A 26,833-nucleotide genomic window follows, 5' to 3' on the forward strand; every position below is an offset into this window, starting at 1 on the left:
ATATATATATTATGCTGGAGGTTTGGTTCAGTAGTAGAGCACTGGGTTCAGCCCCTAGTTCTAACCAAAAACAACATGCAAAACAGTTTTATATAATACTTTTTGTTTTAGCAAAGTTTATAGTAGGAAATATAATTTTGAGATTACATGACTCTTAGAAATGTCATTACAAATTTTTTTTATTTTACAAGGTGTGTAGTTATACTATATGCAAATATCTTCACATCTGATAAAATCTTATTAAGTGATAGACAAGTATTCCATTTAATCTGGACCAATGCCTAGAAATTATGTGGTCCCTGAATATCACCCATTTTGAGCTGGGTGTGGAGGCGCATGCCTGTAATTCCAGTACTCGGGAGGCTGAGGCAGGAGGATCCCTGTGAGTTTGAGACCAGCCTGGGCTACATAGTGAGTTCCAGGTCAGTCTCAACTACATACTGAGACCCTGTCTCAAAAAAACAAAACAAAACAAAAAGAATATCACCCTTCTGACATTTTCTTGGAGCGTTGAGGGTTGGAGATGGGGATTGAACCTATGGCCTTCCCACTGTGCCACATCCCCAGCCCTTTTTAATGTTGAGACAGAGCCTGAGTTGCCCCATATGGGTTCACACTTGCAGTCCTGCTGCTTCATCCTTTCAGAGTGCTGCAATTACAGATGTGCAGCACCACATCCAGCTTCTGCCATTTCCTTAGTGCTAGGAACTTGGTATTCCTTTTGGGAGGGCTACAAAAACAAATCATATGCCATCACACCCTGCTCATATGTAATTTCCTTATTTTTTTTCTAGTCTCTTTTGTGAAAGCACCTCTTTCGTTACATTGTAAACTTTGAGAATATTTTTGATTCATCAGCCAGAGGATTGGAGAAATTAGCATTATATGACTAAAAATATTGGATTATTTGTGTATAATATTGTCTTTTGGGGACCCTCAGGATATAAGCATACATGTTCCCTTCCAAGTCTTTGGAGTAGTGTAAGGTCCATGTGACTGCCTATCCTGATCTGTACCACATGCCGTTAAGTTTTAAGCTCAGAGGACACAGTGGCATCCCAAATATAAAGAGATGCTTTGAAATCAAGATCTGACATATAATTTTTCCCTTTCTGGAAAGGACAACCCCACTAGCTCCAGATTAAGTAGGAGCAAAGATTTATTTATCTAATGATAAAGGGGTATTGATTTACCCAAGCAATACTTTGGAAAGCCAACTAGTTAGTAAGTAAATAAAACAGGGTTTTATTTGTGAGCATGGAATGAAATCTAGAAGCGTGGAACAGATGGGGTATATTGACTATCACTGAGGACTTGAGCTTTACTTCCTTGCTACCAGAGTTAATACAGCACATTGAGGAAACACACCACATGTGGAAGCCTTGAGCTGGGGTAACTGTTAATGTGAAGTCACCCACTGACAAGGACAGACAGGATTTGAGGCACCGTGGTGGACAACATAAGATAGATTGGATAGTGGGTGTGCATTTTAGAGAGCCTTGAAAGCCAGGCAGAAGAGGTAGGGAATACATGTGCTCTGTACTTAGGTTTTTCCTCTCCCCCATGCCCCAGCAAACACATTGATCAAAGACCTGTCACCAAAGGGGTAGAATATTTAACTTAGTCATTTAACCTTGCTCATCTTTTTGTTCTTTTTGTTTATTATCAGTACTGGGGATTGAATCTGGGCCTTCACACTGAGCTACACCCCAGCCCTTTTTTATTTTTTTAGTTTTTATTTTTTGAAACAGGGTCTCCTTAAAACACTGAGTTGCCTAGGCAGGACTTGAACTTGTGAACCTCCTGCCTCAACCTCCCAGAGTGCTGGAATTATAAGCATGTGCCATCACACCGGCTTATATGTAATTTCCTTATATGACTTCATTATGTGTTCATATTCTGTTAGTGCCAGCATTTGATTATCACATCTTACAAAGCAACCATTGCATGACTACGATAAAATTTAAGTAATTTCTGGACATGTTTCCCCACTTTTTTTTTTTTTTGGACAGGACTTCACTACACAGTTCAAAGTGTCCTTGAACTCACTATGTAGCCCAGGCTGGCCCCAAACTTGTGGTGATCCCCCTACCCCAGCCTCCTGATCACAACTATGCACCTCCATGCCATACAACCCCCACATTTTCATTTTGCACTGGGATTACCAATTATATAGGCCGCCCTATAAAGTGGTACTAATTATCAGTCCTGAAGGATGAAGTATTCTACATTTGAATGATATATCTCATGTTAGCAGCTCTATAGGAAACCATTAAGTACTATAATAATTCAAATGTTTATTAGGGGAATGGATAATAACTTATTGATTGGTACAGTGAAATAATTTATAACACAAGTGTCCAACCCTTTGGCTTGCTTGGGTTGTATTAAGTGAAGGAGTGTTGTCTTGGCCCACATATAAAATATATAGTATAGTATAGGGCCGGGGATTTAGCTCAGTGGTTCTGCCGCCTGCCTCGCAAGCACAAAGACCTGAGTTCGATCCCCGGTACCAAAAAATTAAATAAAAAATAAACAATAAATAAAATATATAGTATAGTTAACATTATATGTAATGAAACTTCTTTTAATTTACTAAATTATTTCATAAAATAACACAAGCCCAAGTTTAATAATTAAATAAGAAAGCTTACATGTTCATTCTCCTACTGTGATATGAGGATATTCACTTTTAAAATTGGATACACTATACAGTTTTCTGTGTCTATTTTATACTTCTATAAAACTTACATTTAAAAGTCTTACAATGTGATTACTATGAAAATTAAATAGCTGTAGAAATGTTAAATGCTTCAAGAAGTCTATGGAATATGGTTTAAACACTTGAATTAGCTGGTTTATAGAACTGTCCAGAAGAGCTGGGGATTTAGCTCAGTGGTTCCACGGCCTGCCTCGCCAAGCACAAGGGCCAGAGTTCAATCCCCAGTACAAAAAAGGCGGCGGGGGATGCAGTTCAGTGGCAGAGCACTCCTGGGTTCAATTCCCAGTACCACAAGAACTGTCCAGAACAATATGGGCCACAGTTTCAAGAGGTGTCTTGAGTACTCCCTTCTTTTCCTTTTCTAATTGTCCTTTTTTTTTTTTTTTTTTTTTTTTTTTTTTTTTTTGGTACTGGGGATTGAATTTAGGACCTTGCCCTTGCAAAGCAGGTGGCAGAACCACTGAGTTTAATCCCTGGCCTCTACTTGTCTTTTAAGACTTTGAAAGCCCTTATCTCTGGCCCTCATAAGGATTTGGGTTTTTGTTTTTGTTCTTGTTTTGGGATCAACTCAGGACCTTCTGCTTGTGATGCAGGCCTTGGCACCACTGAGCTAAATCCCCAGCCCTGTTTTGTTTTGGTTTTTTTTATTAAGTACATCTAGGGGGGTTTTTTGTTTTTTTGTTTTGTTTTTAAGAAAATAAAATTTAGAATACATTGCCTGTTGAGTAAAATATTCAACAGTAAACCTAGACACATACCTGGAAATGGTTGCATATTCTCATATCTGATTACTTTATATGAAAAATTATCTAAATTTACTTGTTTGAAAACTACATTTATATCTGTTATTTTATCTTCTGCCAACTAATTTTTAATTTTTGCTTTTATTTGGTCTGGAAGACTTTGTTACATGTATTTTTTTTTTTTTTAGGTGACTATGAAAGGTTTATATTTTCAACGGAGTTCCACAAATGAAGAAATAATGTTTGTATTTCAAGAAAGGGTAAGAAAACGTGTTTAATCATATACTGTTACAGGACAGTTTTTTGTTAGTTTTTATTGTAGTGGTGGAGATTGGACCCAGAGCCTCACGGCACGAGACAAGCAGTCCAGTAGCCACGCCATATCCCCAGTAATGGTGAACTTTTTGGAGCTTTCCGTGATAACCAACAGCTGGCTGCGGCACGCATGCCGTAGTTTTGCCACCTCTGCCCTAACCTTAAGATAGCGTATTTTCCATACAGAATAGCCCCAATTTTAAATGACCTTATCACTAGTTATTTTGAGTTAGCTAAATAAGCAAAGTTTGTTAAATAAAATTCCTTAAATTACTTTCCTTTCATCTTTATGTGGAAATAGTAGTCCATATTGAAGTATAACTATGATTTGAAAAGATGGCTACAAAGTAGTTTTAGTTCCTCAGGGAGGTAGTGCTAAAGGCATTAGAAAAACAGAACACCCCTAGCGTGTTGCAGATTTAACTGACTTATTCTAAACACAATAAAGCAAGTTTTTAGTTTGTAGCCATATTCAGGAAATATATTATAATTTGAAATTAAAGAGTTAGAAAGGCATTGTTTACCACACAAATTTCTGAGCTTACCAAAGTTATCTCATTCACAAAGTTTTAAATAATCTCTAGTTTTGGTTTTGTTTGTTTTGTTTTGTTTTACTACGTTAAGCATAGATAGTAAAGTTTTCATCTGATAATTATTAGAGAAATCTATGACAAGCCAAAATTTCATTGAATTTTTACAGATGAAATGTAAATGCTAAATGTATATCAGCATTTCATAGAATAAGAATTTCTTATGGAAATGATCATGAATTTAATTCAGTTTTTCTCTCCTCTTTCACTGCAAAATATTAACATCAAAAGTCTAGATCTCAAACAGCCTTATATCTACCATTGGGTCATGAATGAGGATCTGCATTTTAATTGAGTCTTACTAAAAATTGTCTCTGGGTTATACAATCTTAAGTAAAATTCACAAATTCATCTATTGTATAATATCTTCATAATATAACTAAATAGCAAATCTGAGATTTCACAAAAGATACTCCCAGAATATTGTGTTTGTGGAAAATAAAACATAGCAATCCTTTTTTTTTTCCTCATTGAGTTTATTGGTACACATAGTAATCCTTTTGATAAGTCATAGGAGGAACTATGCAAGAGCTCTTGTTTGTGAGCTCTTAATCTAATTTTGAGCATATGGAGTTTGAGAAAGAGTAATTATTGGACAGGGTAAAGGTATTTGGAGAATGTGATAGTACAATATATTTAATCATCTTGAGGCCAGGGATGTAGCTCAGTGGTGCCTGCCTGGCAAGCACAAGGTCCTGAGTTCAATCCCTGGTTCTGCAAAAACGATCTTGCTTGGATGACACTAAATGCCTGGATTTGAAACATTTTTGGCATTTAAGTTATATCTAGTTGTGGAATACAAGAGAGAATTAAATTCCACTGAGTGTGTATTTTGATCCCAAAATTCCATGAGACATACTGAAATGCCCAAAACAGATATATTAAGGACAAGAAGAGCAATTGACTTTAAATTTCATTTATAGTATTGAAAAATTCTAAATATTAGTAAAGAATAGTTTATGTGTGTATGAAGGTCTGATGCTTTGAGATTATTCAGGCTGACAAAGTATAATATTTATTGCTCCGCTTTGTTAAACTTAGTTTATTATATATGTATATCCATGTTGGTATCTGAGACTTTAAAAAATATAAACCTAAAGCATTTTGTAATCTTGTTCAATTATTTATGAAAATTCCCACAACATAAAGGAATGTTCTCATAGGAGTTCTTTTGTTAATATTTGATTCCAGGAAAATCTTCCTGTGACAGAGGATAACTTTGTGAAACTTCAAGTTAAAGCTTGTGCTCTGAGCCAGATAAATACAAAGGTACTGCTGTTTTAAAATAAAAGCCAAAAGTTAAATGAAAGTTTCATAGTATATTTAGTGTACAAATATAACTGACTTCTGAATGCCAAGAAATTATTATCCTAAGAAGAACTGAACAAGACAGAAAAGTAATGTGCATTTGTATATTTCTTCATGGAGATGATTACAGATAATGTATTTTATATCATGTGAAAATATTTTATAAATTTCTTCACTTTGCACAACGTTGAGAATTTATAGTTAGTAAGGCCTTTAAAGGAAGAGATCATATTTCTAAATATGATAAAAATAAAAACTAGAAACCAAATCAATTAAGTTATTAACCATCAATTCTGTAGATCAATTCTAATTAATGTCTTTGGATATGGCTCATGCTCTGTGTACGATTTACCTCTCTGTCTCTGCTTCTCTCCCTCTCCTCTCCTCTCCCCACTCATAAATACATATCTCCAGTCTTGCACCATCTCACAGTAATCTATCATTATTAACCATAAAAATATATAGAAATTCTACAAATGGTAAACTATGGTTAAATGTGCCACAAGTAGATTTACTCCGTTGTTGCCATTGTTTATTGGACCCTTAACTTACTAGATTATAGTGTTAACACAGTTTCTACAAAACTTGCTAAGTTTTGTTTCATAACATCTAAGAGAAAATTACAGAACAAGGTTATAGGTTTCCATTGGACAACTGTGTAAAATGAGTATTACTTGAGACATGAATTTGTGAAAGTCCCCTGAAATCTTTTCACTAAGAATATAAATACTGTTCAGTGTAGTGGCACACACCTGTAATTCCAGTACTTGGGAGGCAGAGGCAGGATTGCTGTGAGCTCAAGGCCAGCCTGGAGTCCATAGCAAGACCTTGTCTCCAAAAAAAAAAAGAAAGAAATATATATATATGAATATTAGTACTATTCCTTGTCTACAGACATCTATGTTCAGAAAATGTTTGTTCTGAAACTATGAAAAATCTATTAAAATCCAAATCTACAAAAGACTTTCCCTAACAGAAATGATAAATTATGGTACAGGTCAATTGGATAAAATACTACATAACTGATAAACTTAGTGGTTATGAAAACTGTGTAGTAATGCACAAAATAAGATACAATTGCTAAAACCATGGTTAAAAATACACATGAAAGGGAAATATGGTGGCCCATGGCTGTATTCAGGAAGGATCATGAGTTCAAGGCTAGCCTGGACTATGTAATGAAGCTTTTTCTATAAACAAACTATATGAAACAAACTGTGAAGGATGCAGTATTTCTGTAAGAATACCATATGAACATCTTAGGAAAAGTATAGTTCCACGTTGAAAAAGAGATTTCTAACAAGCAAGTATACATATAGGAGCTCTTAAAAAAATTTTTTTAAATAAATAATATAAGAAAATTATTACAATTACTTTTTAATTTACTATTCCTAAATAAATACAATTATGTCCAGCACCTCTAGTATTATTATTGCAGAAACTTAAACACAGGTTTACCTTAGAATACTGTGTTATTTTAGGTTTTTGTTTGTTTGTTTGTTTGTTTTGTTTTTGTTTTTGAGACAGGTCTCACTATGTAGTGAGACTGACCTGGAACTCACTATGTAGCTCAGGCTGGTCTCCAACTCACAGGGATCCTCCTGCCTCAGCCTCCCGAGTGCTGGGATTACAGTCATGTGCCACCACGCCCGGCCTACTGTGTTATTCTAGAAGACAAAGGTTTAAAATGAATTTGGTCAGAATCTAATAAAATACTTATCTCTTAAAGCTATAGCCTTAAAAAAGAAACCTCACTGACCATTATTAGTCTGAAGTCCTGTAATAGTTCTCACGTGAATATGCATCACTTCTTCCCACCTGCTTCCAAACCAAAGACTTCTGAGAAAGTCAGGTGCTTTAAAAGGGCTGAGGAATACAGAGCCTTTAGTCTTCATTGGCTGCATTCCCCATATTCACAGCGTGCTCTCCAGACTCCCCTGCCTCACCTGAATAGTTTACTGGTAGACAGTGTGTACCCAACCAAGAGATGTTTTAACCATAATTTTACATCGTACTCAACAAAGCTGTTGAACAAAGGATGTTACTGGTGATTTGAATAATACCCATGCCTAAGTCCTATATATCAACTAATTCCTCAGCAGACTCTTGATTTCCTACTTACACATAAACCTGTTTTGTAGTTATTTGCTTTGTCTTAATTCCAAAAATTGAATCCTGTTTGCTTTTTCTAGGGTTTGATTTTTTGCTCTCATTTTTTCATGTGTGAGAAGTCCAGAGTTTATTCTTGACATTAATGTGTTAACACCCTCTGTTATGATTTAGCTTTTGACAGAAATGAAGATGGAAAAGGATTTCTTTCCTGTTGGGAGAGAAGTTGCTGGAATAGTATTAGATGGTAAGCTCATTGAAGTAAATATTTATTTTGTAAGGTAAAAGAAATTAACTAGTAGCTAATTAGTTTACCAATATATAAAACTATACATATCCCTTCAAATATAAAAATTAGTTTTACAGAATGTCCTTTTTTAAAATTAAGAATAGGGTTTAACTGATATAATTGCTGATTACAGCTCAGTAACTACTCAGGCATATATTTAAATTCATGTAAAATTAGATATTAAGTATAATGATCAGTGTTGTCATTTAAATGATGTCCACAAATCAGCATGAATTACTTGTATAAGTTAGCCTTGGATCAAAACTTATAGAATCATCAGTAACCACATCACATTAAATTTTTGAAGTTTATGTAAAATTTGAGCATTTAAAAGTTAAACAGTTTAAGCAGGGCGTGGTGGCACACGCCTGTAATCCCAGCACTCAGGAGGCTGAGGCAGGAGGATTGCTGTGAGTTCGAGACCAGCCTGGGCTGTATAGTGAGTTCCAGATCAGTCTCAACTACATAGTGAGACCCTGTCTCAAAAAAAACAAAAAAAAAAGTTAAACAGTTTATATAATTTGTTTCTAAACAAAGACTTATATGAGTCCAATCCATAGGATGAGAGATCTATGCTGGAAATGTTTCTGTTTGAAGTATCAGCATGTAGATTCCATTCGAAGTAATAAAACTAAGAGCTAACCCAGAGAGGGTAGAAGTGGAGAAGTGCAAACAGAACGTTTCAGAATGCCTCTTAAGGGATGACTGAGAAAACAGGAAAGTGAAAGAACCCAAGAAAAAGGTCAGCAATCCCAAGAGGAAGTGGCTCAGCAGAAAAGAAAACAGTGCACTGGACCAAAAGCTAAAAGTATTGGGCAAGAATGGTACAGGAAGAATCCCTGGAACAACCAAGCTGCAAAAGGAGGAATGCCAGTTAGATTCTCGCTGAATACCAGCAGCTGAGTTCTAGGCCTTTTTGCTGACAGCCAAAGGGGGCCAGTTGCTGATTACTTCACTGTCTGTAAAACAGGAAGAATATGAAATCCAATATTTTGTAAACTTAATATGTACTAATAAAAATTAAAAATAGCAAAAATAAAGCCGGGCATGGTGGCACATGCCTGTAATCCCAGCACTCAGGAGGCTGAGGCAGGAGGATTGCCATGAGTTCGAGACCAGCCTGGGCTACATACTGAGCTCCAGGTCAGTCTCAACTACATAGTGAGATCCTGTCTCAAAAAACCAAAAAAAAAGGAAAAATACTTCTTGGGTCTGTTGAGAATATCTAATGTGTGAATACAGTAAAATGTAGGCACATGCAGGCTCTTAACTGTATATTTTGCCTCCCATTTCCTCCTAGAACTCTTCAAATATTTCAGTGAACTTACTCATGGTAAAGGCTTTTTGTCTATATATATACAGAGAAAAAGTAACCGTATCATTTCTGTAAAATTCCAAACTTTCTTGGTGCCAAGCTGAATTTATTTCCCAAGTCAAAGTATTTTACATAGCTCTCATTTTGCAGCTAAAATAATGACAGATGATCGGGCTAGCCAAAGAAGGGAATCAGAATGGAGTAGAAAACAACGTAATCATAGACCCAGGGATCTTTTAATTTATTTTAATAGTAAAATAAAAATTGTATTCAGTAACCTTGTAATAGTAACTTTATTTTTTCTCCTCTTCAGTTGGAAGCAAGGTATCATTCTTTCAACCAGATGATGAAGTAGTTGGTAAGTTGTAATTCTCTCTATTTCAAGTCATCTATTTTACTGCCATCTCTTCTTTTTTCCCCCTCTATAATTATTTTTTCTTTGTTTGTTTTGGTACCAGGAAGCAAACGCAGGGCCTTGCACTTGCAAGGCAGGCAGTAGAACCACTGAGCTAAATCCCCAGCCCTCCTCTGTAGTTATTCATGTTCATTATTTGCTTCGTGTAAAGTACTTCCCTGGAACGAGGGTGTAATTCAGTGCTGGAGAACTTGCCTAGCATGTTGCCCAGCACCACAAAAAATAAATAAATAAATGTTTTGTCACTCTTAAATGTTCATTGATAAAGAAAATTGCGAGTTTGATCCCAATTAGCAGAACATTTAAAGCTTGTCAATTATTTGACTATAGAAGAGGACCAGGGATGTGGCTCGGTGGTGTAGCACCTGCCTGACAAGGGCAAAGTCTTGAGTTCACTTCCTGGTACCAAAAAAAAAAACAAGGAAATCAATTAGAATAATTACAGATTTAAAATATAGTAACCAGAGTGGCTGTTGTGCTTGGTATAGTCCTGTCCTGGCTGGTCATGGGTCATAAGCCAGACTGACATCTCCGGAGAAGAGAGAAGCCCAATGCTTGAAGACCATTGACTGACGGGGTCATGTAGAGGTTCTGTGTCCACTCTTTGACTTGAAACCTACAGAGCTCCCTTGCTGACTTATAAAACTAAAAATTGACTTGAAACATTTAATGTATTGGGGTTTTTTTTAATCCAGAATTTATGAGATCATATTTAACATACATATTTTTGTATTTGTAGTCTAGACAGTCACACAAAGTACTCTTTGAAATGTCCATATCTTTTTTTTTATATCTTTATAGAAAATACTTATATGAACATACAAAATGTTTAGTCTCGTGATGTGCTTGAAGTCACTAATGAATAGATTTGTAAATGCGTGAGGCCCTGGATTCAATCCTCAGTATTGGGGAAGAAACAGGATTTATAAAGCTTTCTTCGACGGCATACAGGAATGCCATTGACTCAAGTATTTTCCTGGAGAACTGATAAATTGTGAGTTTTTTCTGCCCATCAAGTCAGTGGCATTCTGTATGACCAAAAATAAAGGGAAAAGTAGAATTTTGTTAGAAACACACCAGTGCTATCTTGTGATCATGACTACACTGGGGGAATGTAGCTGTGCATCAGGGACAATATTAACCAAAAGCGTAGGTGCCCCTAAGATTCTGATTTGGCTCCTGGCTGTGATCTTTACTGTTATTTCCAAGTAAGAGAAAGAGAAAGGGGTAGCACAGGGAAATGCAAGTCAAACTTCATTGAACTTCTGTCTCCCTCAGTCAGAATGGCTATCATCAAGAATAAAAAACAAGAAATGCTGACAGGAAGGCAGGGGTGGGGGGAAGAACCCTTTTATACTGCTGGTGGGAATGTAAATTTGAAGAGCCAGCATGGAAATCAGTATGGAAGTTCCTCAGAAAACTGAAAATAGAGCTAGCATTTGAACCAGCTATATACGATCCTTGCAGTATTAAAGTCAGGGATACCTGCATATCCATCATAACTGTTAGTCTTCACATGGCAACCTCGTTGGGTTAAGAAATGCGTGGCAGATTGTAAGGCACACTCCTGGATGGGTGTCTGAATGCGTCATGGAGGCAAGACCCTGGGTACAACCATATGTATGGTCCCCCACCTGTTCCTCTCTGGCATTGTTTCCCCCCTCTGCTTCCCAGCTACCATGGACTAAGTAGCTTTGCTCCACCATGCTCTTACCTGCTAATGTTTCTGCCTTGGAGCCTACTGACCATGAACTAAACTCCTGAAACTGTGAGCTAAATTAAGCTTTTCCTCCTTTAAATCGTGGGTGTCCAATATTGTGTCTCAGTGATGGGAAAGCTAATGCACCCATGTTTTTTGCTTACAATATGCAATAGCCAAGACAGGGAACCAGCCTAGGTGTCCATCCGTAGATGAATGGATAGAGTAAATGTAATATATACACTGTGGAATATTAGCCATAAAAAGAAAAGCTTTTGTCATTTGCAGATAAATGGATATATCTAGAGATCATCATGTTGAGCATTATTTGCCAGACCCAGAAAGACAAATACTGTGTGTTCTCCATAATATGTAGAATTTTTAAATGATGACAAAAGGAGAGAATTATTACTAAAAAGGAAAAAAGGGGAAGGGGAAACATATAAGGGCAGATTAAAGGGGGGACAAATGTAATCAAAATATATTATACATGTTGAAATCCCCCCCAGAAAAGGAAAACTAGGGGAGGGAATGGCACACATAGGGTAACGACAGAAAGGATCACAGTATGTTGAGTGTGTACAAATCTCCAAACTGAAACCCATTCATCTGCATAACCAGTATGCACTAATAAAAAAATGCATAGGGGGCCAGAGATTTAGCTCAGTGGTGCCACCACGTGCCTCACAAACTCAAGTCCTGAGTTCAAACTCTGGTACCAAAAAAAAACAAAAAAATGCAGAGGAGGAAAGAGACAACACAGGTGTCATAGTGTACATGCTAGAAAATTTAAGGTCCACTTCCCTGCCAGATTGCTGAAGTCTCTCCTTTTCCCCAGTGGTAAATACTGGAACCATTCTTAATTCTACTGAACAAAATTTCCGTGAATTTGTCTTATTCATAGTGAATTCTTTATTGGCTTATTTCCCTTCAATTTCTTGTTTTCATTTTTAGGGATCTTGCCCCTGGATTCTGAAGACCCGGGACTTTGTGAAGTTATTAGAGTACATGAGCATTATTTGGGTATGTGGCAGTTCAGTCTTTCAGTGCTTCTGTTTTACTTCAGTGATGTATGGTTCAACTGTGAACATAAATGTTGGCTGGTCATGTGGCTACTTCTAGCATATAACTATTCATAAAATTCATATTGAGACTAAAGATTCACCAATACTGTTTATGGTAAGAAAGTTTTCTGTTTACATAAAGTTTTCTTTTACAGTCTGAAATTATACACCTTATTTGCTTTTGTTTTTGTTTTTGTTGTTGTTTATTTATTTTGCATGTGTGTCCAGTCTGGCCTTGATGGCCTTGAACTTACTATATAGCTCAGGATGGCCTTCAATTGGTGATCCTCCTGCCTCAACCTCCTTAGTGCTGAGATTATAGGTATATGCCACCACACCTAGCTGCTCTTGGTTGTTGTTTTTACTTTTTTTTTTCTTCTCCATGGCTGGAACTGGAATCCACACACCAAGCAAGAGTTCCACCACTAAGTTATTTGCTTTGCCGCTCTTGGTTTTTTTGGGGTGGTTTTTTGTTGCTGTTTTTTATTGTTTTGTTTTGTTTTTGTTTTTTTTTTTGCTTTTTGGCATTGAGGCTTGAACCCCAGGGCCTTCACACTCAGCTGAAACCCCAGCTTTTCTATTTAATTTCTAAAAATTTTTTTGTAATTTTGAGATAGGATCTGGCTAAATTGCCCAGACTGGGCTCAAACTTGCAACCCTCTTGCCTCAGCCTCCCAGTGGTGGAATTATAGGCATGAGCCACCATGCTTGACACTCTTGGTTATTAACTGAAACAAAAGTAAACAAAATCTAGGCAGTATATGTGAAAAAATTTAAAAAATGTGTTTGGTTTCCATGGCTAATATCTAAGATCTTTTGACTAGTGTTCATTGTTAATTTTTTCCATAGTAATTTATATTTTATTTATTTATATTTTAAATATTTCAGTTTTAATTGCCAGTTGTTGCACATGCCTGTAATCCTAGCACTCAGGATTCTCCTGGGGCAGGAGAATTGCTGTGAGTTTGAAGACAACCTGGGCTACACAGTGTGTTCACATCCAGTCTCAACTACATGGCAAGGCCCTGTCTCAAAAAAATTAAATTTTATAGAAAGAAAAAAATGGAAACAAAGCTTTTATACATATGGAGAAGAGAGGTATTGTGGGGGGTAAGGGGTAAAATAAAATATATTTTAAAAAATAAACTTTTGGCCAGGAGTGGTGGCACACACCTGTAATCCCAGTACTCTGGAGGCTGAGACAGGAGGATTGCTATGAGTTTGAGACCAGCCTGGACTACATAGTGAGTTCCAGGTCAGTCTCAACTACATATTGAGACCCTGTCTCAATAAACCCCCCCAAAAATTTAAAAATAAAAAAAAAAAATTTGTGGCACATCAAAAAAATTCAATTTTTTTTTCTTTTGTACCAGTGATCAAACTCAGGACTTCATGCTTGCCAGGCAGGTGCCATGCTGCTGAGCTAAATCCCCGGCACCAAAACAATTAAATTTTAAAAAGTACATTTACTCAATTTACACGCACATTTCGTGAAACCATAGTAAAAAAATGCCCCATCACCTGAGTAATCAAAGAAAAGCAAATTAAAACCCCTTAGGGCCAGGGATTTAGCTCAGTGGTTCAGCCGCCTGCCTCAAAAGTACAAAGTCCCAAATTTGATCCCCAGTACCCAAAAATTAAAAAAAGAACAGGAGTTCAGAGTCAGCCTAGGCAACATAGAGACACCTAGCCTCTAAATATTTTGGTTTAGAATCACATAATGATACTGTTGTGTACCCATGAGATTGACAGACACTATACCAACTATTGGCAAGGACATGGCAAGGAAACTTTTTATGCAGCAAGAATTAAGTGATTGCTAAAATGTTAGGAATCATTTAGCATTATCTAGGAAAGGAGATGATCAATACACCGCAGATTTTTAATTGTACTGATGCGTACCACACAGAGAGTTGATGTGTACCAGGAGGCATTGAGGTATGGCTTGTAATAGTGAAAGAAACTGGAAACGGTCCAGATGTCCATCAGCAGGAGAATGGTTAACTAAAGATATTCATTGGGTGAATTCTATACAGCCATGACTAATGAAATAAGAGCCAGATGTGTCCTTATGGGTGAGTCTCACAAGCAAATTGAGTTTCAGAGCAATTTGCAGCCAGGCAAGGTAGCTCACACCTTAATCCCAGCACTCAAAAGGCTGAAGCAGGAAGAGTGCCACGAGTTTGAGGCCAGCCTGAACTACAAGGTGAGACCCTGTCTCAAAAAAAATAAGGTGCATACCGAGCAGTTTCTCTGCTGTGAATAATCTGCAATAATACATAAGATTCTAATAAGACTACTGACTTTGAGAAATGAGAAGAAAGGAGCTAAAGGTGTAGGGAAGGTGGGACGGGTAGGGGAAGGGTAAAAAGGGAAAATTAAAAAATGTGAGATAATGAAAAGGTGGAAATAAAGTGTTTGTATGTGCGCAGGGGTGGAGGGTGAAGGGTAGATCCCAACAATGAATGTAACTGTACTGTATCCCTAAAACATACCAATAAACTCAATTAAAGCTGAAAAAAAAAAATAAGGTGCATATAGCGGCACAGTTTATAATAGCTAAAACTTGGAAATAGCCATTGCCCATCAACTGGAGACTGGATAAAGAAGATGTGGGTTTTGTTTTTTATAAAATGGAGAGTACTACTCAGCCATAAAGAACGAGAAACTAGAGACATTTATAGCTAAGCAGATGCATATTGAGGCCATACTCTTAAATGACATAAACCGAATAGTTTCTCTGGTGTGAGAAACTGAGAGTGTAAATGAGGATCAAAATGTATAATAGATAATGTGAAACAGGAAGAAAAGGTGCAAAGAGGAAGGGGAAGTGGGAAGGGTTGGGGAAGGGAAAGGAAAGAAGGGAAAGAAATACAAGAAAAAAATGGAAACAAAGTCTTTGTAAATAGGAAGGGGTGAAGGGGTTGATGGAAAAGCAGGAAGATGGGGAAAAAAATAAGAACCAAGATATGTAGAGGTACAGATTCCCCATGACAAATGTCATTTTATTGTTTACCTAAAATGTACCAATAAAATTAATGGGGGGGAAAACCAAGATGCAGCCAGACATGCCACATATGCCTATAATCCCAGCACTCAGAAACTGAGGTAGGAGGATTGCAAATTTGAGCCTAGGCTGGGTAATTTAGTGAGACACTGTCTCAAAAAAACATATTTGAAAAGGGCTATGGGTGTAGTTTAGTTCAGAGGTCCTGGATTCAATTATTAGTACCACAAAAAAAATTAAAAGCAAGTTGCAGTCAGGTGTGGTGTGCACACCTATGATCCCACCACTCTGGGATGCTGGGGCAGGAGGACTACAACTTCAAGCCCAACCTACGCACCTTAACAAGACCCTATCTCAAATTGAAAACTAAAAGTTCAGACATAAAGTCAAGCATATAGTATTAAAAATACAAAGAAAAAGAAGAAAAGATGCAAAGTTAGGTGGGGGTTACCTCAGTGGACACACAGGAGGATGTGGTCAGGGTCGTGGTACACAGGGACTATGGTGGTCCAGCCAATATATATTTCTTATGCTCTGGCTCATTTTGTTACTCTTGATACTTTTTCTATCGGTGAAAGTATATTGATTTGTGCTCTTAAACTATTTTATTTAAAGTTTTCTCAAGAGTTGTCTTAAGTGATCTAATCTCTAATCCTACCTGTTGGGGGCAGAAGCTAATCCCCCCACTCCAGGGATTAAACTCAGGACCTTGCTTTCGAGGCAGGTGCGGTGCCCTTGAGCTAAATCCCCAGCCCTGCTAATGTGTATTTTGAACTACCAGAACCAGAAACTTACACAGTTGAGCCCATACAGTAACTTGAACTAGGCTACCAAGCATTGGAATTTCATTTCTAAAATAATAAAATATTAAGTAAGTCATACTTAGTTCTATGTTTTATTAAAAATTATTTTTTTAAGAACTGGGATTTAGCGCAGTGGGGCCACCGCCTGCCTTTCAAGAGCAAGGTCCTGAGTTTGATCCCCCGTACCAAAATATATACATATATATATTTTTTTAACTTTTCCAGAAATCTGAAACCTGTGCTTATTTAGATGTATAGTAAGCCATGATACAGAGCCAAAAGTGTGTCTTCTTCTGAGAGCTGGAGATCTCTTTCAAATACTATGCAGTGGGAATCTGATCCATAGCTGTTTTGAGATTGTGCACAGTGAAAAGGGGTCCGAGAGATTCCTTGTATAGCCCTTCCTGCCCTTTTCCTTTGAGAACTTTGTGAATATGGAGTCAGCTAAAACCTTTAGTTTGGACTCCCACACCTCAGTTTTTACTAAGTAGCCCAAATTGCTGTAGAAAGTGAGCTATTAAAGAGACAGCAGTAAGCAAGGCCCATTTCTGTAGGCATGACTGAATATTGGAGAATTATAACAGGGCCCTGAAGGAGCAAGGCAAATTAGAGAATCAATATACTGAAAGTTAAAGCTAACACAGGTGAACCACACAAATGACCTTTTATTTTCCTGATTATTTGTAAAATCAGGAGGATAGATTATAGTCCAAAAATCCATCAGAGTATACAGAACAAAGCAATTTCAGATTCTTTAAGAAAGAAAACTCAGTGAAACATTTCTTCACAAGAAGGGCTTTAAGAAAGGCCATTTTCTTAAAGTCACCTCCTGCAACCTCCTGGGTGTGCTGACCTCATCCGACAGTGAGTCCCACTGGACAACCTCTGCATTGTCTGCAGCTCATCCTTTTGTGAAAAGGGGAATAATTTCCATAGGTTTCATGAAGCTTTGCAGTAGAAAATTTTACTTTACCACAACTCTGAGTTTCTGTTAATTCTTTGCCTAGAAATTGTTGACAGAACTGAGTGCTCAGTCACCATCAACCCAAAAAAGTCTGTTCTTTCCCCAAGCTGAGGAACAAGCTCCCAGACCACCTCCCCAAGTGTGCCATTCATCCTGTGCAGTCGTGACGGCAGTTTAAAACCTGAGTGATTCCACCAGCTCTTTCCTACTTTCGGTTCTTAAGTCATTCTCTCAAACATAATTTTGTTTTTCATTTCAAAACGTGGGACACATTTCAGCACTGTCTTCTTATTACTTTGGACCTAAGCAAGAAAGAAATGAAATTTTTTTTAAAAATGAAATTTCGATTTCCAGTACCAAAAAAAGAAAGAAAAATGAAATTATAATTCATTTTGAAATTATAATTCATTGTACTGATACAGTTATTATTGATCCACACATTGCTGTCTTTTATTTAGTTAGTTTATATAACATAATAAGCACCCATTGACTACTTAATGCAAAAGCAAGGATCTTAACCTACATTTGACTATGCAATTTTTTTATTTGTTTGTTTTCTTAGTTTGTTTGTTTGTTTGTTTCTTTTTTGAGACAGGATCTCACTATTAGTTCAGGCTGGTCTTAAACTCACCATGTAGCCCAGGTTGGCCTCGAACTTGTGGCTGCTTTAGCCTCCCAAGTGCTGAGATTATAGGCGTGTGTTACCACACCTGACAGAATCTTTGAAATCTTAAACCCAGTTTTATTGCCTTTAATATTAAGGACTGCATGATTGATAGTTTAATAAAATACAGTAGACTCAGTGCTTATGATAAAAATATTCCCCCAGAAGGCCACATAAATCAGTTATACAGAGGATGAGCATGAAGTGTCAGTCATACATTCACCTTATTTGCTATATGGCCTTAGGCAGATTAATTCATAATCCATAATATTGAGAGAATAGCTACTGGGTAGAAGAAATAAACCCAAACTGACATACAACATAGACACCTTCTGAAGTGACCTCAACATGTGTGGGAATTTCTCTCGCCAGCAAGCAATCAGCTGGGCATCCTCTAATCCTCCTTCATCCTGATGCTTTCTGCATCAGGAGATAGCATCAGATCCCATGGATCTAGGATGTAGGCCCACAGGAGTGCGCTTCCTTCAGAGGCAGTCACAAGTCTGAGCCTTAGTATTTCTGACCAACTGCTACACGTTCGGGTTCCAATCTAGCTCAATTAATTAGCTAGGATAGATTATAGAACTCAGGAAAATATATTTGCCTATTCATTATGAAAGATTCTTAAAGGCTATGAATAAGCAGCCAGATGAAGACATTCATAGGGTAAGCTGTGGGAGAGTCCTGAGCACAGGCGCTTCTGTCCCTGTCGAGTTGGGGCAGCTGCCCTTCCAGCATGTGAATGTGTTCTTGTTCACCTTCCCCCAAGCTTTCATGTTAACCTGTCAAGAATCTCTCAACCCGTCCTTTGGGAATTTTTTTAAACGGAGGCTTTATTGATAGGCATGATTAAAGCATGGGCAGCCCTGTAGAGATGTGCTTAGACAAACAGACATCACCTAATGCCAGTAGACCACATGGAGAAACTCAGCAAGGCCTCTACGTTCAGAATCTTCTTGGCCTCTTTTTGCAGCATTCCTTGCTCCCTGAGATGGGGCCAGACCCCTGTGAAATGGAGGCTGTAAGGTCTACTTTCAGATAAGGTATGTCAGAATTTTTTTATGGCCAGGCCAGCCCTAAGACAGAAAGGCCAGAGAAGGTGATGATATATTTTTAGTTTCTCTGACTTGCCTTAGGGAGCAGAATTTCTAGTTTCTGTGGCCTGCACTGGGGAGAAGAAGGAGCAGGTAAAGAAGCACAAGGGAAGGAGAGACAGAAAGAGTGGTACAGAGACAGAGAGAGGAGCACGAAAAAAAGCGCTCCAACATCATAAAAGGCTTTCTTTTATCTTTATTACTCTGAAGATGCTTTAGGAACCAAGACCAAAGATAGATAGATAGATAGATAGATAGATAGATAGATAGATAGATAGATAAATAGATATGCTTATGCTTATGCTTATAGTTCTGGTCATTCAGGAAATAACAAGGGCTGCAGGAATTATGAGCAAAAACCAAGGATGAAACACCACAAAAATTTATATCACAGCTGTCTTAATTTCATAAGAAATGATGTACTGTGTCGGCTGTCACCCGGTACTTAGCATGTTCTCACAGTTTTGATTCCCTGCCCGTCTGCCTGAACATTTCCAACATGGATGGCTGAATGCTCCTCTTTCCCACTAGATGGCACTGGAGTGTCACTGATGCAGTGCTGATGCTCTGTGGCCATGCCATCTAACTACTGTCATTAAGTAAAATGAGAAAGGACTGCTTGTATTGTGAAAAGAATCATACTCAGTTTACAACAAAATTTACACAAAAATTAAATAGTGAGGTGCAGAAAAGTCAGACACAAAGAAATTTTTTTTTTAAAGTATGCATTTTGTTCCAAATGCAGTGGAAACCTATTGACTTATTTTTTCCCCCCAGTACTGGGAATTGAGCTATGTCTACAACCTTATTTTTTTTTTTTTTGAGACAATATCTCATTAAGTTGCCCAGGCCTACCTCAAACTTGCCATCTTCCTGCCTCAGCCTCTTAAATAACAGAAATGACTGCCTGTTGATGGATCTTAAGCAGACAAGTGCTGGAATATTACTTGTTTTAAAAGAATCATTCCAACACATATTTTCAGAGTCCATTCCAGTAATTGAAAAGAAAAGCCATAAAGTTAAATGCATGTCCAGCATCCTAATCTGAAAACAAAAATACTTCAAAATCTAAAACTTTGTGAGCACCAACATAGTGCCACAATTGAAACATTTTATACCTGATCTCATGTGACAGGTCACAGTCACAACAAACACACACAGCCTGGGAATTTAGCTTAATGGTTCCACCACCTTCCTTGCAAGCACAAGATCGTGAATTCAATCCCTGGTACCAAAAAAAACCCAAAAAACAAAAAATTATGCCCCTCAGTGGCTCCATGCCTGCCTTGTAAGCACAAGATCCAAAGTTCAGTTCCCGATACAAAACAAACATACACACTAAAAATATTGTATACACCTGCCTCACAAGTACAAGGACCAGAGTTTGATCCCTGGTTCCAAAAAAAAAATCATAGACTGGGGATTTAGGTCAGTGGTTCTGGAGCTGCCTCGCAAGTGCAAGGACTGGAATTCAATCTCCAGTGCCAATAAATAAATAAATATATTGTATAAAATTCCCTTTAGGCTGTATGTATAAGATATATGAGAAATATAAATGAATTTCATGTTTAGACATGGGTTCCATACAGTAGCTCTTTATGTAAATATTCTAAAATCTAAAACACTTCCCATCTGGAGTACTGAAAAAAAGGAATCATTCTCTTTACAGCACATAAATATACATATACAATGTACTAGACTATGCGAAGAGTTTCTAGGTATCAATAAAGAAAAAGAGCATAGGAAATTTGACAAAGACTTGGTCACTTCACCCAAAGGAATTCCAGAATGCTAACAAACATGGGAAGATGCTCAACTTTTTTAAAAAATAAAGAGAAACAAATTCAAATCACAGTAAGAAACCCTTACGTGCCCACATGATTGGGAAAAAAATGAATAAATCTACTATTTAAGGTTGAAAAAGACTTTCACAGCATAGGACACTGCAGTGACACAAGCACTCTGCAAGTTTGTCGTTAAGTTAAAATTGATATACGCTGGCACCTGAATTCCTATTCCAGAGTAAGTATCATGCAAGAAAATATTTACACAAGAACATTCTTAGCATTGTGTTTAACTGGCAAAAATTAAAGATAGTGCAAGTATTCATCAGCTGGAGAAAAGTAACCAAACGAAGGTATTTCCACATAGTGAAACACATTAAACAACAGAAATGAAGCTAGATGTGGTGGTACACACCTTTTGGGAGGCTGAGGCAAGAGGATTACAAGTTCAAGGCCAGCCTGGTCAATTTAGTGACTTAGACTCTGTCTCAAAATAAAAATCATAGGCTGGGCATGGTGACATACACCTGTAATCCCAGTACTTGGAGGCTGAAGCAGGAGAATTGCCTTGAGTTCCAGGTCAGCTTGGGCTGCACAGTGAATTCAGGGCCAGTCTGAATACATAGTGAGACTCTGTCTCAGAACAAACAACCAAAATAATAATAATAATAATAATAACAACAACAACAACAACAACAACAATAATAATAATAAAGGATTGGGAATGTAGCTCAGTGCAATAGCCCAGAGTTCAAATCCCAGTACAATAAATATACCATAAAAGCCTCCCAAATTAAAAGACACAAAAAAGGATATATCCTTAAGAAAATGTAAAAAGCGTGTAAAAGGCAAGATAGGAAAGAATGCATAAGATGCGTTTCTATTTTGATAAAGTTCAAAACCAGGCAAAATTAAATGATACTGTTTAGGAATGCATGCTAGAGTGATAAATTATAGAAAAGAAAAAAATGGAGTCAGCATGGGGCGACCTCTGGTGGAGCGAGGGGAGGCTGCTAACTGGATAGCCGTGCAAGGTGTAGGATGATTCCTGGGCTTTAGATGTCAGTGTCTAGGCCACTCCAGGCCCAGGTCCAGCTCTCGGGGGTGAGATTTCACCGTCAGGGTTTTTTTGTTTCTTTGTTTTTGTTTTTGCTATATTGGGGCATATCCTTTTTTCTATTTATTTATTTTGAGACAATCTCTCCCTAAGTTACTGAGCTGCCCAGGCTGGGCTCAAGCTATTGTGAGGAGAGGGATTGACACAGGGTCTTGCTGTGTAGCTTAGGCTGACTGTGAACCTACTGTGTAGTCCAGGCTGGTCTTGAACCCAGTGATCCTCCTGCCTCAGCCTCCTAAGTGCTGGGGTTTGGGGTGTGCATCACCATACCTGGCTGCATTTATTATTCTTACACTTTATGTTTCATGTATTTTTGCCATGTGTTCTGTTTCACAATAAAGAAATTAAGAATACACTCGCCTTGTTTCCTGTGTTGAAAATGTATATACTTTCATATGTGTGTGGGAAAGAATCAAAACAGGGAAACTGTAAAGCAGGTGAAAAATAACAGGTCAGGTTTGTATTGTGCTAGCACCCTTGGTGGCAGAGATAGAGAGAAATCACTCTAGGAGGTAGTACAAATGGAACTTGCTAATGGGTTGTTTCCTCTCCCTCTTTGTGATAGTTCATAAACCAGAAAAGGTCACGTGGACAGAAGCGGCTGCAACGATTCGGGATGGAGTCCGAGCCTATACAGCTCTGCATTACCTTTCTCATCTCTCTTCCGGGAAATCGGTGCTGATAATGGACGGAGCAAGTGTGGGTGCCAGTGATTTTGTTAAGAAACAGACTATAGAAATATATATATATATATATGCATATAAAAGTAGCTGGAGATGTAGCTCATACCATAAGCATAGGGAATTTAGAAATGAGCCATCCATTTGCCAGTTCCTTGCCAATATATCGTTAACTGGTTTCTTTGCCAATTTCACATTTCCTTATAAAGGATAGCTTTTTTGGTTTTCTAAAACAGGGTCTTGATAAGTTGTCCAGGCTGGACTTAGACTTACAGTTCTCCTGCCTCAGCTTCCCAAGTGGAGATTACAGGCTTATGCCGCTGCACTTGGCTATTTTCTAATTACTTTGAACCTTCTAGTCCATTAAAGAACACATTGGCCTTCCCCTCTCCCCCAGTGCTGGAGACCAAATATAAGGCCTTGCATATGCTAAGCAAGCACTGTACCACTAGGCTACACTGCTGTTCACACCACTTTCATTCCTGTTACACAAAGCCTCAATAGCTCATGAGCCTTTGAATTCATACTTCAGAGCTCCTTGCCAGTTTGGTATCTGATCTCCCATATTTATGTGGATAAAGTTTTGATATTTTATAGATGGATCACACAGGTCAAAATGTACTCATTGAAACATATTACATATAACATTAAAAAAAACAATGGAAGCCATCTCTGGTGGGGCACACCTGTCATCTCGGGTGCTCAGAAAGCTGAAGCAAGAAGATCTCAATTTTAAGATCAACCTGGCAACTTAGACCCTGTCTTAAAATAAAAAGGGCTGAGGATGTAGCTTCAAAGCAAAAGTTAAAGACACTAAAAGAATACAATTAAATATAATTTTTTTAAAGTTTCAAATTTTTCACATGAATTTATGGTTTTATTTTCTATCTTCTTTTCTTTGAAAAAAAGGGAAACTATCTTCAGCCTGGGCTTCTGCTGATGGCCAACATTGGGATGGCATTGTTTCCTTGAGCTTACCCCATGGATCCAAAAGGAGATGGAGCTTTTAAAGTGCTTTGCTCTCCAAAGAGAAAGAAGTAGCTGGACTCCCACAGGGACTACATCATTAGCCCAGACCATCAGCAAGACAGGCCCATTTTTCTCTCTTGACCATGGTTAATGTGGCCCTGTATCCTTGGCACATGCAGCTTCTCCACCATTCCTGAAGAAATCACATGTTTCCACCACTAAATTTGTCTGTAATTTTTCCTCCTATTACATAGCATTTAAAAATACATTAAAGTGGGCCAGGGATTTATCTCAGTGGTTGCCCCACCTGCCTCACAAGCACAAGGTCCTGAGTTTGATCCCTGGTACAAAAAAAATATATATATATATACACACACACACACACACACACACACACACACACACACACACACACAGAGGGAGAGAGATGTAGCTCAGCAGTGCCATGCCTGCCTGGCAAGCACAAAGTCCTGAGTTCAATTCCTGGTACTGGAAAAAAAATTTTTTTAAATTTAAAAATAAAATATATTGAAATGACTCTATAAAATTATACTTTTTTTTTTGTTGAGTCAGGGTCTTGCTATGTAATCCAGTTTGGCCGTGAATTTACTGTGTAGCTCAGGCTGGCCTCGAGCTCAGAATGATCCTTCTGCCTCCGCCTCCTGAATGCTGGGATGCACCACCACACCCAACAAGAATTACGCTTTATTAAACAGTCTAAGCAAAATGGATGTGTTAATCTTTTGTGTGTATGTGTTTCCACACAGGCATTCGGCACAATAGCCATTCAATTAGCACACCACAGAGGAGCCAGAGTAATCTCTACAGCCTGCAGCCTGGAAGACAAGCAGCACCTTGAAAGACTTAGACCTCCTGTAGGTGAGTAACATTCCTCAGTGCAGATTTTACCACATGACATTTTGTAAGGACATAAAAAATTGCACTGGTGAAACAAAGTGCAGAATCCCAAATGAGAGTTGTTTCTTAAATGCAGTTAATATCTGTGCTGAATCCAAATTCACATAAAAGTTTTTTAAACATAACATCTTTCTCTGTTTGTTCGTTTTTGTCTCATTGTAACAGCTTCCCCAGGTTTAAATTAAGCAAACTTTAACACAGTTTAGACATAGCTGTTGCATCTTTGGTTTCAGTGAATAAAATGAGTATATTTTTACATCACTTGGTATGTTTCTCAACTTATTTACCCTCTGAAGCAGTCTGTTTTCTGTTACACACTGGAAAGCAGATGACCCTTTTTCAAGTCAGGTACAGTTTACGATGAGCAGTTCATGGTAAAGGCTGTTGACAAGATTGAACCTATCTAAACAGCACTGATAATGGACCAGAAGAAAAAAAAATAGAAACTGAGAAAAGAAAAATAAAAAGGAATGGAGAAACTAGCAGAGGTAGAACAAAGAGGATGATGAGCATAGCTAATGTGAAGGCAGGCTAGAAGGAATAATGCTCATTGAGGTAATGTGGGTCTTTCCTCAGGTCCTCGGGAATTTAGGTTGGACACCCAGGAATAGCTTCTCAGAATTTCACTAGCTTCCCCAAGGAAGGACTGTAATAGTGTTTGAACATTAAAGTCCACGCTACCATTGTTGCTTTCTGTATCTGGCAGAGATAACCAGGAAATGGAAGGAAGGTAATATAAGGGCTAAAAGGAGGAGAAAAGAAGAAAGAAGAGATTTGGAAATAAGGGGTTGTAGGTCAGTGGCAGAGCACTTGCCTACCATGTGTGAGGCTGTGGGTTTGATCCCGAGCACCACAAAAAGAAAAGAAGAAAACAGAATGAAAAAGAGCAGAAATGGTAGTGTTAAAGGCAAAGTTTCTGGGTCCTGCTCTTCCTAAGCTGCTTCAGTCCTCTTTTCCTTTTGTCTTCCCACCCCAGTCCCTCCCAAAACCCAGATTACTGTTGAACTACACTTCTAATCCAAGCAGCTCTGAAGAATTCTTTTCAGTAAGGTGTTAAATGATACGAAAATGGAGTATACATTTTAAAATAAATAATAAAAATAACAAAATATAAACATGTCATTGCTACTTTAAATGCTGGCTAATATCATTTCTCTCCATTTACATTTTCCTATTAGCATATTAATATGATTGGTTTTTCTTTTAATGAATACTTTAACGTCAAGCCAGGCATGGCAGTGCACACTCATAATCCCAGCACTCAGAAGGCTGAGGCAAGAGGATCGCCATGAGTTCAAGGCTAGCCTGGGCTACATAGTGAGTTCAAGGCCTTGTGAACTACATAGTGAGGTCCTGTCTCAAAACACCAAGAAAAAAAGTAGCCTGTAAAAATTAGTTTAATTTTCACTAACTGCTAAAAATAATCTCACTCCTTTTCTTTACCTTCAGGATTTTTCTCTATTTGGGGGAGTAAGGAGATAGATGGGAGCTTTCTACCACTGAAAAAAGATAAAACATCTAGTTGATACACACCATTATACATAAATATATTTTTGTATTTTTAGCACTAATCTCAAATCTAAATATACTTAAACTGTTGGATCTTCCAGTTCACGTCATAACGTATATGATATATATATACTGGCAACGTCTCCTATGACTAGAGATAGTTTCCTTTGTCAGCACACCAGCCTTGGGCCTCCTTGTCCAAAGCTGCTCATATTTTTACTTTATTGGATATACCACTCCATTTAGATTGATCCTCACCAGTATTAGATCCGATGAGAAAAAAATACCTTGAAATTGACTTTTCTTATTTAAATTTAGTAATTTTTTGGACTGCTTAATTCATTTCATAGAACAGATCTCTGCTTGATTTTGTTTACCTTTTTCCCTGATTTATTTGAGTTAGTCACAAAGAGAACAGTGCAATTGCCTGATTTCCTGCCTTTTCCAGCTCGAGTGATTGATATCTCTACTGGGAAAGTCCACATTGCTGAAAGCTGTTTGGAAGAAACAGGTGGCCTGGGAGTAGATATTGTGCTAGATGCTGGAGGTGGGTACTTGTGAAATCTGTAGTTAGCCTGTGTGACTTTTTTAGTTTGATGGATTCCAGAAAAAGCTATAACTAGGGAATGACTTTTAATGCATTTATTGAACGGCGCCTTTAATTTGAGGATTTCTTTTTGTGTGGAGTTTTGTTTTGAGGGGTTTTGATTTTATTTTTTACATTAGTGGGTATTGAACTCAGGGCTTCATGTATG

The 26,833-nt window shown here is 37.7% G+C and overlaps 1 protein-coding gene across 3 annotated transcripts in view; it reads left to right on the forward strand.

Moving 5' to 3' along the window:
- The window catches only part of Cryzl1 (crystallin zeta like 1), a 38,271-nt gene that overhangs the window by 5,444 nt on the left and 5,994 nt on the right, over nt 1–26,833 (forward strand). For all 3 annotated transcript variants that reach the window (XM_010608678.3, XM_010608679.3, XM_010608680.3), the window contains exons 2-9: nt 3,654–3,725; nt 5,562–5,639; nt 7,962–8,034; nt 9,705–9,749; nt 12,460–12,528; nt 22,568–22,701; nt 24,419–24,530; nt 26,527–26,625. In XM_010608678.3, the coding sequence (XP_010606980.2) occupies nt 3,660–3,725; nt 5,562–5,639; nt 7,962–8,034; nt 9,705–9,749; nt 12,460–12,528; nt 22,568–22,701; nt 24,419–24,530; nt 26,527–26,625 (676 nt within the window). In that variant the 5' untranslated portion in view covers nt 3,654–3,659. The remainder of the gene's footprint in view (nt 1–3,653; nt 3,726–5,561; nt 5,640–7,961; nt 8,035–9,704; nt 9,750–12,459; nt 12,529–22,567; nt 22,702–24,418; nt 24,531–26,526; nt 26,626–26,833) is intronic.

Source organism: Fukomys damarensis, unplaced genomic scaffold (assembly GCF_012274545.1).
Source record: "Fukomys damarensis isolate Sample0158 unplaced genomic scaffold, DMR_v1.0_HiC HiC_scaffold_24, whole genome shotgun sequence".
Classification (NCBI taxonomy): domain Eukaryota; kingdom Metazoa; phylum Chordata; class Mammalia; order Rodentia; family Bathyergidae; genus Fukomys; species Fukomys damarensis.